At 44.2% G+C, this 13243-nt stretch overlaps 1 protein-coding gene across 2 annotated transcripts in view; it reads right to left on the bottom strand.

Annotated features, from left to right (window-relative positions):
- Positions 1-11522, bottom strand: part of LOC124045469 (solute carrier family 25 member 33) — a 21237-nt gene extending 9715 nt beyond the window's left edge. The window contains exons 1-4 of one of the 2 annotated variants that reach the window (XM_046364774.1): positions 11266-11522; positions 7887-8069; positions 3268-3345; positions 174-274 (exon numbers count right to left, since the gene is read on the bottom strand). In XM_046364774.1, coding sequence (XP_046220730.1) covers positions 174-274; positions 3268-3345; positions 7887-8069; positions 11266-11309 — 406 coding nt within the window. In that variant the 5' untranslated portion in view covers positions 11310-11522. Of the gene's footprint in view, positions 1-173; positions 275-1367; positions 2683-3267; positions 3346-7886; positions 8070-11265 lie in introns of those variants that run through there. The other variant, XM_046364776.1, reaches the window with a different exon arrangement.
- Between the last annotated feature and the right edge of the window lie 1721 nt (positions 11523-13243).

Raw genomic sequence — 13243 nt, 5'->3', positions numbered from 1 at the left:
CTACGTCCCAGGGCTCTATATCCTCTATGTCCCAGGGCTCTACATCCCAGGGCTCTATATCCTCTACATCCCAGGGCTCTACGTCCTCTACGTCCCAGGGCTCTATATCCTCTATGTCCCAGGGCTCTATATCCTCTACATCCCAACGTGTTCTGCTTCAGACTGGGTCTCACCTGCAAAGCCAGCTGAGGACATGTGCACCACTCCGCTGTTAGGGACGAAGACACCGTTGAACGTCTCTTTCGACTTCTTGTAGGCAGCAAAATAAATAGCTCTGCAGAGACACAAGACGGAGGGAGGTGATAACCCCCTGAATGGATGAATAATGTCCCCATCTTTAGAAGTGTGTGTGTGAGAACAGCAGTGTGTGTGTGTGTGTGTGTGAGAACAGCAGTGTGTGTGTTTGTAACATCACGTTTCCCAGAGATGCCTGTGCTGTGAAGCAGCAGTCTTTGACAGAGCTAGCCAAACATGCTGTCTGTCCTGTCCAGAGCAGTCTCATGTCTTTCTGCTATGCATTTGGAACAGCCAATCCCTCACAGGCAGCAGCAGAACGGGCTGATTAAGAACGGAGAGGGAGGATTTAGATGGCTGATACTTAGTGAGGACTGTATACTATGTAGTGTATACTATGTAGTGTATACTATGTAGTGTATACTATGTATGTAGTGTATACTATGTAGTGTATACTATGTAGTGTATATAAACCCTGGGGTGGAAAAGGGCTCAGGCATCAAGTCTACATTGGGATCATCCTGTTACCTTCGTTGAAACGTCTGGCTTTCTGTCAGTATACAGTATAACCACGTCTGGCTCTCTGTCAGTATACAGTATAACCACGTCTGGCTCTCTGTCAGTATACAGTATAACCACGTCTGGCTCTCTGTCAGTATACAGTATAACCACGTCTGGCTCTCTGTCAGTATACAGTATAACCACGTCTGGCTCTCTGTCAGTATACAGTATACAGTATAACCACGTCTGGCTCTCTGTCAGTATACAGTATAACCACGTCTGGCTCTCTGTCAGTATACAGTATAACCACGTCTGGCTCTCTGTCAGTATACAGTATAACCACGTCTGGCTCTCTGTCAGTATACAGTATACAGTATAACCATGTCTGGCTCTCTGTCGGTATACAGTATAACCACGTCTGGCTCTCTGTCGGTATACAGTATAACCACGTCTGGCTCTCTGTCGGTATACAGTATAACCACGTCTGGCTCTCTGTCGGTATACAGTATAACCACGTCTGGCTCTCTGTCAGTATACAGTATAACCACGTCTGGCTCTCTGTCAGTATACAGTATACAGTATAACCACGTCTGGCTCTCTGTCGGTATACAGTATAACCACGTCTGGCTCTCTGTCAGTATACAGTATAACCACGTCTGGCTCTCTGTCAGTATACAGTATAACCACGTCTGGCTCTCTGTCAGTATACAGTATAACCACATCTGGCTCTCTGTCAGTATACAGTATACAGTATAACCACGTCTGGCTCTCTGTCGGTATACAGTATAACCACGTCTGGCTCTCTGTCGGTATACAGTATAACCACGTCTGGCTCTCTGTCGGTATACAGTATAACCACGTCTGGCTCTCTGTCGGTATACAGTATAACCACGTCTGGCTCTCTGTCGGTATACAGTATAACCACGTCTGGCTCTCTGTCGGTATACAGTATAACCACGTCTGGCTCTCTGTCGGTATACAGTATAACCGCGTCTGGCTCTCTGTCGGTATACAGTATAACCGCGTCTGGCTCTCTGTCGGTATACAGTATAACCATGTCTGGCTCTCTGTCGGTATACAGTATAACCGCGTCTGGCTCTCTGTCGGTATACAGTATAACCACGTCTGGCTCTCTGTCGGTATACAGTATAACCACGTCTGGCTCTCTGTCGGTATACAGTATAACCACGTCTGGCTTTCCAATAATGTCTCGCTCCATGAATGAAAACAAAGGATTCCATGAAATATGGACTAATGTTTACATGACCAAGGGTCAATGTCTTAACGATGTCACCCTCTAGAAAAATCAACACTATACTGCAACTCTGTCGCTTATAAAGCGGCGTCGTGTTCATCAGGGCACAGTGTAGCAAAACATTTTTTTTTTCCGACGGAAAACAAAAGCACGCGTTTCTTATTGGACGAGTTCAGATAGAAGCTCTCTATTTTGTGTCTACTGAACAGGGCCCTGCTTTGTTCTCTTCCACCTCACTATACTGCTCTGCCATCCTATCGCCACGGGTTACTGGAGCTGACATCCTATCGCCACGGGTTACTGGAGCTGCCATCCTATCGCCACGGGTTACTGGAGCTGCCATCCTATCACCACAGGAGGTTACTAGAGCTGCCATCCTATCACCACAGGAGGTTACTAGAGCTGCCATCCTATCGCCACAGGAGGTTACTGGAGCTGCCATCCTATCGCCACAGGTTACTGGAGGTGACATCCTATCGCCACAGGTTACTGGAGGTGCCATCCTATCGCCACAGGAGGTTACTGGAGCTGCCATCCTATCACCACGGGTTACTGGAGCTGCCATCCTATCGCCACAGGAGATTACTGGAGCTGCCATCCTATCGCCACAGGTTACTGGAGGTGCCATCCTATCACCACAGGAGGTTACTGGAGCTGCCTTCCTATCGCCACAGGTTACTGGAGGTGCCATCCTATCACCACAGGAGGTTACTGGAGCGCATTAGTGATTGGAGGATTGGTAACCAGATGCTAAAGTTAACGGAAAGAAGACTTTCTAGGTGTCACATCACTCCAGTAGATTATTGGCCTTTTCTCAACTATTTCCCCATATCCTTAGGAGATAGTTAGATGAGAAAACATAATAATAACTGGGCCCAGGTTGGGGTAACCTGGGCCCAGGTTGGGGTAACCTGGGCCCAGGTTGGGGTAACCTGGGCCCAGGTTGGGTTGGGGTTATCTGGGCCTTTCGCACCAACACATAAGGTGAATGCAATTTGTAAGTCGCTCTGGATAAGAGCGTCTGCTAAATGACTTAAATGTAAATGTAACACAGTGAAACAAAGGAAAACCACGTTATTAGGAAATGGTGTTGTCGTAAGATATTGTTCTAGCCCAGTTGTTAAAGTCTAACCATCTGTCAATTGAGATTGCATGGTGTGTGTGTGTCATGTTAGTGCACACGGACAGTTAGAAACACATCCACACCCAAAACAGTACTTCCACCAAATCCACTGTGTTAAATGCAGTGTAGAAGATGGACTGCAGAGTGGGCTTACCTTGAAGGGGCGACACCGACAAGATTTGGACCCAGTCCCCGGAAAAGAGACCTTGGACCCTCTTTTTCTAGAATTGACCTGGAATGGGAAGACATTTTTTTTAAATACATTTTTTATAGGTGGACACACCTACAGGTACGAGTCAGGTGGGTGGACACACCTACAGGTACGAGCCAGGTGGGTGGACACACCTACAGGTATGAGCCAGGTGGGTGGACACGCCTACAGGTATGAGCCAGGTGGGTGGACACACCTACAGGTATGAGCCAGGTGGGTGGACACACCTACAGGTATGAGCCAGGTGGGTGGACACACCTACAGGTATGAGCCAGGTGGGTGGACACGCCTACAGGTATGAGCCAGGTGGGTGGACACGCCTACAGGTACGAGCCAGGTGGGTGGACACGCCTACAGGTACGAGCCAGGTGGGTGGACACACCTACAGGTACGAGCCAGGTGGGTGGACACGCCTACAGGTATGAGCCAGGTGGGTGGACACACCGACAGGTATGAGCCAGGTGGGTGGACACGCCTACAGGTATGAGCCAGGTGGGTGGACACACCTACAGGTATGAGCCAGGTGGGTGGACACACCTACAGGTATGAGCCAGGTGGGTGGACACACCTACAGGTATGAGCCAGGTGGGTGGACACACCTACAGGTATGAGCCAGGTGGGTGGACACGCCTACAGGTATGAGCCAGGTGGGTGGACACGCCTACAGGTATGAGCCAGGTGGGTGGACACACCTACAGGTATGAGCCAGGTGGGTGGACACGCCTACAGGTCGGCTGATGCATAAGTCCCGCTCTCTGCTATATAAAGGCACGGCTGTTTTCTAGGACAATGTTGCCCGCACCTTTTGGTCCCCCCTCCCTCACAATGGTCCCCCCTCCCTCACTGTAACTACGTCATTTTAGTCAACTAGACCTAAAAGAAAAACACTGTTCATGTTACTACGCGGCACAATACGGACTTACAGAGTTAGTTATATCGCCAAAGTAAAGACAACAACCAAGCATGAACTTCTCACATTGGGAAAAAAAAAAAAAAAGGATTTTGAATACAGCAGTGATTGACTAAATGAACCAAAACAGATACTTGAAGGCTGTTGTGTAACTTAGGAGTGGCAATGGCTCATGTGGGTGAACCGGTTGACAATATTATTTGAGCCAATCATCCATTCAGCGGGAGTCCTGCCCACACTGGTTCAGTCAGTCAGTCAGCCAAAGGCCTCAAGCTCTAAACCCTTGAAGTGAGAAACATGAGAAACCCCCAGAGCACCGTAGAAGTGGTCAATTCAGCACAGCTTCCTCTTCGTGTTCAATTTGGCAGAGGCACAGTGACACCATGGCTCTCACACCAGCGAACCGATCGCTGCAGCTGTACATAGTCCATCTGTAAACAGCCCACCCAATCTACCTAACTCATCCCCATACTGTTTTTATTTACTTTTCTGCTCTTTTGCCCACCAGTATCACTACTTGCACATCAGCATCTGCTCATCTATCACTCCAGTGTTAATCTGCTAAATTGTAATTCTTCGCTACTATGGGCTTTTTATTGCCTACCTACATTTTGCACAAACTGTATATAGACTTTCTTCTTCTCTCCTGTGTCACTGACTTGTTATTCCATGTTATTCCATGTTATTCCATGTGTAACTAACTCTATGTTGTTGTCTGTGTCAAACTTGTTTTCAACTAGCTTAACTGGTTAAAAATATATATATATTTAAATTGATTTTTTTTAAACACCCTCTGTGGACTGAGGCAAACCTGCTTGCTTCCTGCCCAAAACAGGCCCTGAGCCTCAGACGAGGGACATTTCCACAAGTGGCATCAGCACTTACATAAGTAGTCCTCACTGTACGTGTGTGTCCTTGCCTGCCTTCCTAGTAGTAAAACACATTCCCAACATGCTCTGTGGCGGAGGCGGCAGTGTGTCTGTGCTCCCCACAGCTGGCGAAGAGAGATTAGATCAGAGCAGGATTCTCAGTCTTTAATCTTAAATACTTCTTTATATAAGATTAATTTATACCGAACAAAAATATAAAAACACAACAAGTGTTGGTCTCATGTTTCATGACCTGAAATAAAAAATTCCAGAAATATGTCCATATGAAAAAAAAAAGCGTATTTCTCTCAAATGTTTGTGCACAAATGTGTTTACATCCCTGTTAGTGAGCAGTTCTCCTTTACTGAGATAATCCATCCACCTGACAGGTGTGACATATCAAGAAGCTGATTAAACAGCATGATCATTACACAGGTGCACCTTGGGCTGGGGACAATAAAAGCAACTACAAATGTGCAGTTTTGTCACAACAACACAACCCCACAAAATGTCTCAAGTTGAGAGAGCATGCAGTTGGCATGCTGACTGCAGGAATGTCCACCAGAGCTGTTGCCAGAGAATTTATAATGTTTCCTCTCTACCATAAGCCGCTTTCAATGTCGTTTTAGAGAATTTGGCAGTACGTCCAATCCGGATTCTTCACCTGCGGGACTTGTCGGAGACCACGAAAACTGCACAACCTGAAGAATTTCTGCAACAAACAAAAAAACTGTCAGAAACCACATCCACTGACAGCTGGAACAGCGGGCATCTGGCAATCAGGAGAGTACTATACCAAGTGGATCGGTCACTACATTGTTATGGGTAGGGAACGCAGGTGGTGAAAGTGGATTCTATCCTGGTCCTACATGAGGCTGTGGTATTAGTTCTTCCTGCTGTGGCGTTGTTCACTTGTCTCCTTCTATAGATGGGTGGGTTGTTTAGCCCAAATAACAAAACAAAAATTATGTGTGCGCCACCGTGGTGTAAAACAGGCAGGGTTGGCTTAGAATCAAAGGATTGTTGACGTCATGGAAACTATATATTTTCTCTCCATGGTAACAACATTATCAAGCACGTGGTTTCCATGTAGTTAATGCCACTTCATTCCTCCATGTTCCGGCCATTATTACGAGCTGTCCTGCCCTCAGCAGCCTCCTGTGCCCCCTCACTTATACGAGCCCCTTACCGTAAGACTCATAGTAGAGACTGTCCCCACGTTAATTGTGCTCGCCAGCTTGTAGCCCTAAAAACCAGTAATGAGTTACTTCTGGTTGGTTCAGGCATTCCTATGGGGAAAGAATAGGTGTTGTGGGATAGACGACGATAATAAGGTCTGAGGTAAACACAGGCTTAGGAGATCTGACCTCTATGAATGATGAAGACTTCATGTTCTGTTCTATGAGATAATATCAGTCAGTTAACATGACCTCTATGAATGATGAAGACTTCATGTTTTGTTCTATGAGATAATATCAGTCAGTTAACATGACCTCTATGAATGATGAAGACTTCATGTTCTGTTCTATGAGATAATATCAGTCAGTTAACATGACCTCTATGAATGATGAAGACTTCATGTGAGCTTCTGAATTCACAAAAAGTGACGTTAGCTGATGTAGCTTATCTCATAGAACAAAACGTATACGATCTCCTAAACCTGTGTTTACCTCAGACCTTATATTCAGCGATTATCCAAAAACCCTGTAAAGACGCCATTTCCATTTCCCTCTATTATAAGAAGGACAACCCCTTACCGTAACACACATTGTAGATGAGCCCCATTTTAATAAGGAAGGACAACCCCTTACCCTAAGACCCATTGTAGATGAGCCCCATTTTAATAAGGAAGGACAACCCCTTACCGTAAGACCCATAGTAGACTAGCCCCATGCTAATAAGGAAGGACAACCCCTTACCCTAAGACCCATTGTAGACTAGCCCCATGCTAATAATAAAGACAACCCCTTACCGTAAGACCCATTGTAGATGAGCCCCATTTTAATAAGGAAGGACAACCCCTTACCGTAAGACCCATTGTAGATGAGCCCCATGTTAATAAGGAAAGACAACCCCTTACCGTAAGACCCACAGTAGGTGAGCCCCGTGCTAATAATAAAGACAACCCCTTACCGCAAGACCCATAGTAGATGAGCCCCATGCTAATAATAAAGACAACCCCTTACCGTAAGACCCATAGTAGACTAGCCCCATGCTAATAAGGACGGACAACCCCTTACCGTGAAAGCCATAGTAGACTAGCCCCATGCTAATAAGGAAGGACAACCCCTTACCCTAAGACCCATTGTAGACTAGCCCCATGCTAATAATAAAGACAACCCCTTACCGTAAGACCCATTGTAGACTAGCCCCATGCTAATAAGGAAGGACAACCCCTTACCGTAAGACCCATTGTAGACTAGCCCCATGCTAATAAGGAAGGACAACCCCTTACCGTAAGACCCATTGTAGACTAGCCCCATGCTAATAAGGAAGGACAACCCCTTACCCTAAGACCCATTGTAGACTAGCCCCATGCTAATAATAAAGACAACCCCTTACCGTAAGACCCATTGTAGACTAGCCCCATGCTAATAAGGAAGGACAACCCCTTACCGTAAGACCCATTGTAGACTAGCCCCATGCTAATAAGGAAGGACAACCCCTTACCGTAAGACCCATTGTAGACTAGCCCCATGCTAATAAGGAAGGACAACCCCTTACCGTAAGACCCATTGTAGACTAGCCCCACACTAATAAGAAGAAAAGGGACAACCCCTTACCGTAAGACCTGCAGCAGGCCAGGTGGTGTAATGGTGCCTGAGCCTGGTCTGATGACCCCAGTACCATTGAGCGTGCCCAGTTGGACCTGGAACATGGGCCGGAGCGTGATGCCTGAAGACTGCAACCTGGTCTTCAGCACCTCCAGAGGACAAGTCACAATGGCTCCCACCGTGCCACTACATCTGCAGAGAGGAAGTTGAACATTTTGTTGACAACATTTCTATAACACGGTAACAATAATATATAGGTCAGGGCTTTTAAGTCATCTGCACTACATCTTTAACGAGAAGAGGAAAACGAATCAATATGGCGTTATTAATAAATGACTAACATGGCGGAGGACAATAGAGACAGAGCTCCAGTAACCCGTGTAAAAGATTACCACAAGTGGATTACAGCCAGAAGTGGATTACAGCCAGAAGTGGAGAATGTTTGCTGACAAATGAGTGACTGAGTATTTTGTATGTGTCAGGGGTAGAACACACAAAACAAGGCATTCCTATAGTCCAAGGGTGGGCAACTCCAGTCCAGGGGTGGGCAACTCCAGTCCAGGGGTGGGCAACTCCAGTCCTCGAGGCCTGATGGGTGTAACACTTGTTCTCCATCCCTCGCAAACACAACGGATTAATCTAATTGCATTCTAAAACTGCAGATCGTGATTAGGTGATTATTGGAGTCCGATGTGTTAGCTGGGGGCAAAACTGTGACACCAATTAGACCCTCGAGGACTGGAATTGCCTCACCCTCTCTATATCCTGATCCTAATAGATGTTTAAATCTCCAAACCATGCACTTTATTTAATTTATGACCATAACAAGTCAGGGATAGTCTCGAGTGACATAAAATGACCCATCTACAACCCCTGTCCATCCAAGACAAGTTTAGACGGGAGACAGAATCATATTAGTTCAGCATGAGCTTTATCTGGTGTGTCAATCCTGTACTGCCTGCCCTGTACTCTTGTGTCTAAAGGGCAGGTCAACTGCCAAATGCAAGGGATTCCAATTCCTAACACCCAGCTAGACATCCATTAACGGTTTATCATGTCATTCCTCCTAGCGGTCTGGGACACCATAAGATAAGATTCCGTGTATGATACAGAGTCACATAACCCTACGCACCCTTGGGAACTAACCGTAATATGGCTACAGGCCAGATGCCCCTGATTGACACTCAAAGTTAAATGTTTACATTTGAAACTACCAGTCACTAGGCATTCATTTACAAATGAAGGGACTGTGAGAGTCCTGTGTAAATATAGACTCTAGCTCTCAATGTCATGCCTGCAAAATGCACTGCACCATGGCAGCCTATGCAAAGTACCTGGACCTGCAGGACAAGTGAAACTAGATGTAGGATCCCAAGCCAAAAAATTATGTAGTACTGTCTGAAATGATAGAGGAAACTAAATCTGTTTGCTCCAATCATCAAATCAAATCTTATTTGTCACATACACATGGTTAGCAGATGTTAATGCGAGTGTAGCGAAATGCTTGTGCTTCTAGTTCCGACAATGCAGTGATAACCAACAAGTAATCTAGCTAACAATTCCAAAACTACTACCTTATAGACACAAGTGTAAGGGGGATAAAGAATATGTACATACAGATATATGAATGGGTGATGGTACAGAGCGGCATAGGCAAGATACAGTAGATGGTATTGAGTGCAGTATATACATATGAGATGAAGTAGTTAAAGAGATAGTTAAAGTGGCTAGTGATACATGGATTACATAAGGATGCAGTCGATGATATAGAGTACAGTATATATGTATACATACGAGATGAATAATGTAGGGTATGTAAACATTATATTATATTGCGGGTGTGTGAAGTAGCTACTAATCTTTTTTTGAATTATCATATCATGATATGACAAATAAAGTTATTATCACCATTCTGGTACTTCTTGTCATTGGCAAAGATATTCAGACACACACGATAGATATACTACATATGACTGGGATTTCTATTCCTCTGTGGGATTAATTATAGTATCAGTGTGTAGTAAATGCAATATCGGCGCTAGGTATTGAATGGTGCTTTCCCAAATGTCAACAGCTGTCAATGGATGACCTTAACTGATTGAGTGATAAGTACTGGCTTCCAAACAAGGCTTCAGCTTCCAGGTTAAAGATGGTTGGACTCGCTCTCGCTCTCTCTCATGACTTGCTAGCTATATACTAGCTAATATACATTTTAGGATGGGTACCTTAAGATCATCTTTCCCCTCTATGGCAGAATAAAATGTTTTATATGTATAGTTTAGAGTCGGCCATTGTAAGTTGCAGTAGTTAACACGAGACAGTTTGCTAGTTTAGTACTTTGCATGGTCTACAATCAGGGATTCCCCAAACTGTGGCCCCCCTCTTGGTGCACATTGGTTTTTTTGTCCTACACTACACAGCTGATTCAAATAACCAACTCATCGTCAGGCTTTGGTTATCTGAATCAGCTGTGCAGTGTTAGGACAACAAACAAAAAACATGCACGGAGCCTCGGACCGACTATTGGGAAACTCATGAAGATAATACATTTTAAAAAACGATGATTAATTATATTTTAAAAAGTTTAAAGGTTAGGCATAAGGTTAGTGCTATTGGTTAGGTTTAACATTGATTTTACGAAGATACATTTTAGAAATAGGACAGAGAGTTTTGTGGCAACCATGTGACGTTAATGAGGGTCAGAAAGACATCTAATACCACATCAAATTAAAAACATTCATCATCTTGATATTTACGACGCTGGTGTTTTATTATATCTCAAGTGTTATCAACTTTATAGAAATAGACAGCATCACAAATGGCTAAGAAAAGTTAGCTAAACGTAAATGTTAACGTGATAGCTAGAATAGCGGCGAGCACGCTTCAGAAAACAATATGAAAACAATATGCGGTTGATTAATAACAGTGAGAATGACATTTGGACACCTGCCCATTGCATAACTACTCTTGAACCTGTACATTTGCTTGACGAGACGAGGTATATGACCAGATACCCAGCCGGTACCGGTTCAAACTAAACCGATGATACAAAAAGAAAGAGGGGGTGCGTTCGTAAAAGCATCAGTCAATTCTGCGCTCTAAAATCGAAAGTAAAAAGCCGGAGCGAGTTTATCGAACGCACCCCAATAAACATATACTAGTTAACCAGTTTAAAAATAAAAAAAAACTCGTCTGAAACACATTGACATTGTACATCATTACAGGTAGCAAACAAACGCATTTTGTAGCTAGCTAGCCCTTCTCACGCCATCGGGAACGAGAGGCAAATAGCTAGCTACTGTAACTTCCATTTCAATACAAAATATTCAGCTACGCTTTCTAGCTGTCACATTTGAGAGGGGAAAAAAGGTCGGATAGGATGACTTACCCCCCCGCGAAGAGATGTAATAACGTATTATTATTCTGTGCCATTTTGGGGTTTTTAAAACACTATAAGCATAATCTTATTTTTCTTCCCGTAAATATAATATTTATAAAATCGGAGACTTCAATGTGGCTTTTCTTGCTCATCAACTGTTGTCCTCCACCCGGCTTTCTCTGAATAGGACCAACTCTGCTGCAACAGCATCTGAAGAGATTAATTCATTTGCGTCATGGGGGGCTGGTAGGGGGAGTTGTCCGTGACGTAGAGAGGTCTGACAACCGCACAGGGGGTGTCTCTTTTATTTATGGAAAGAAGATTGACCAATTGATTGACAGAACAGTTGACAACAAAGAGAAATGAATATTATCCAATAAAAACAAATGAACTCAAAGTCTGATGTCCTTTTCTACCCTTTAGTCAATGTTACTGATAAAAAAAATAACTGTACAGGTGGAAGCAATTGCCATATAACGTTACTTTCACTTAGCCATTGTACTAAGAGAGAACGTAAAGGAGAGAGGACAGAAAGCCATCTTCATGCATACAGAGGGATTCAACTAGTGGACAAACACAAGGCTAGCTCTCAATCCATAGAGTTGAAGGTCTACACACCATAGAGAATGATAGAGGCCTCTAGATGTGGATAACCCAACTCTTTTTGCATGGACATTGCCATTGAGGGCTTCCACCATTTTAAAGTAGTCAACTGGGTGGGGATTCCTATGGGTTAAGGGAAGGATCGCTTATTTCCTTCCAGGTCATCAGGAGGGATCAGCCAATGAATTATACTTGTGAGCAAACATTCCATAAGTACAAGTGGCTGTAAATTGGGGTGGCAGGGTAGCCTAGTGGTTAGAGCTTTGGACTAGTAACCGGAAGGTTTCCCCTGAACAAGGCAGTTAACCCACTGTTCCTAGGCCGTCATTGAAAGTAAGAATTTGTTCTTAAATGACTTGCCTAGTTAAATAAAGGTAAAAAATTGCCAATCTTGGCTTTATACTTGTTCTAACAACACCCTCCAGGGGGCAGTATGCACATTTTCAGTTTGTTTACCAACTCATAGAAGTGGTAGAAGAAAATGGACTACTTCAAAATGGAGACAGATTCAATGATACGATGTCTATCTAAGTCTATGGTCTATACCTGTGACAACTTCAGCACAACATCCCCCCCCCCCCCCCACCCACCCACCCACCTATTGAAAGGGTAAAGGCTTGATCTGTATTGGGCCACAGGCTGGCTTTTTCCAGTTTTCAACAGACCAATTGTCTGCTGCTAGGTTTATTACTAATTTACAAAAGTGAACCGATATGCGAATTCATGCACCTCCTAGGCTGCTGTTCTGGATACTGATCAATAAGTTACAAACGTCCCAGTTTTCACCACACAACAACAACAACAACAACAACAACAACAACAAAACATTTGTTTTCATAACATCCGGATGACATTTTTTAGCAAATATGTTCAACACCAATGATTTGTTTTGCTTTTAATACTGCACAGCACCTTCACCTGTTTGAGAACAAAGTAAAACCCCTTTTGTCTTACAGTAGGCCTTTATGCCAATCATCTACCTACTTCTACTTTTCCCTAAAACAAGCAGGCATAAAAAAAAATATATATATATACATATCGTTCTTCCATTTTAGTTTAGGGGGTGAACATGACACCTGGACACCATGACCATTCACTGTTGCATCTGAAAGAGGTCTGTAGACACGTGACATGGAGTGTTGTGTGTCTACTGAGCAGCCAGCCAGCCCACCCAGCCAGCCAATGAGAGGTGAGGGTGTGCAAACCTGGGTTCAAGCACTATTGGATATGCCTGATTAAGCGTGCCTGTTGAAATGGAACCAATCAGAAAGACAAAAAAAAAAAAAAACACAAACATCAGACCATCTGGCACTAAAACAAATGCTCAAAGTATTTTGAAAGATTTGAAATAGTGGTTGAACCCAGGTATGGAGGTGTGTAAGAG

Source organism: Oncorhynchus gorbuscha, linkage group LG10 (genome assembly GCF_021184085.1).
Source record: "Oncorhynchus gorbuscha isolate QuinsamMale2020 ecotype Even-year linkage group LG10, OgorEven_v1.0, whole genome shotgun sequence".
Classification (NCBI taxonomy): Eukaryota; Metazoa; Chordata; class Actinopteri; order Salmoniformes; family Salmonidae; genus Oncorhynchus; species Oncorhynchus gorbuscha.
This window is presented reverse-complemented; position numbering and strand designations above follow the sequence as displayed.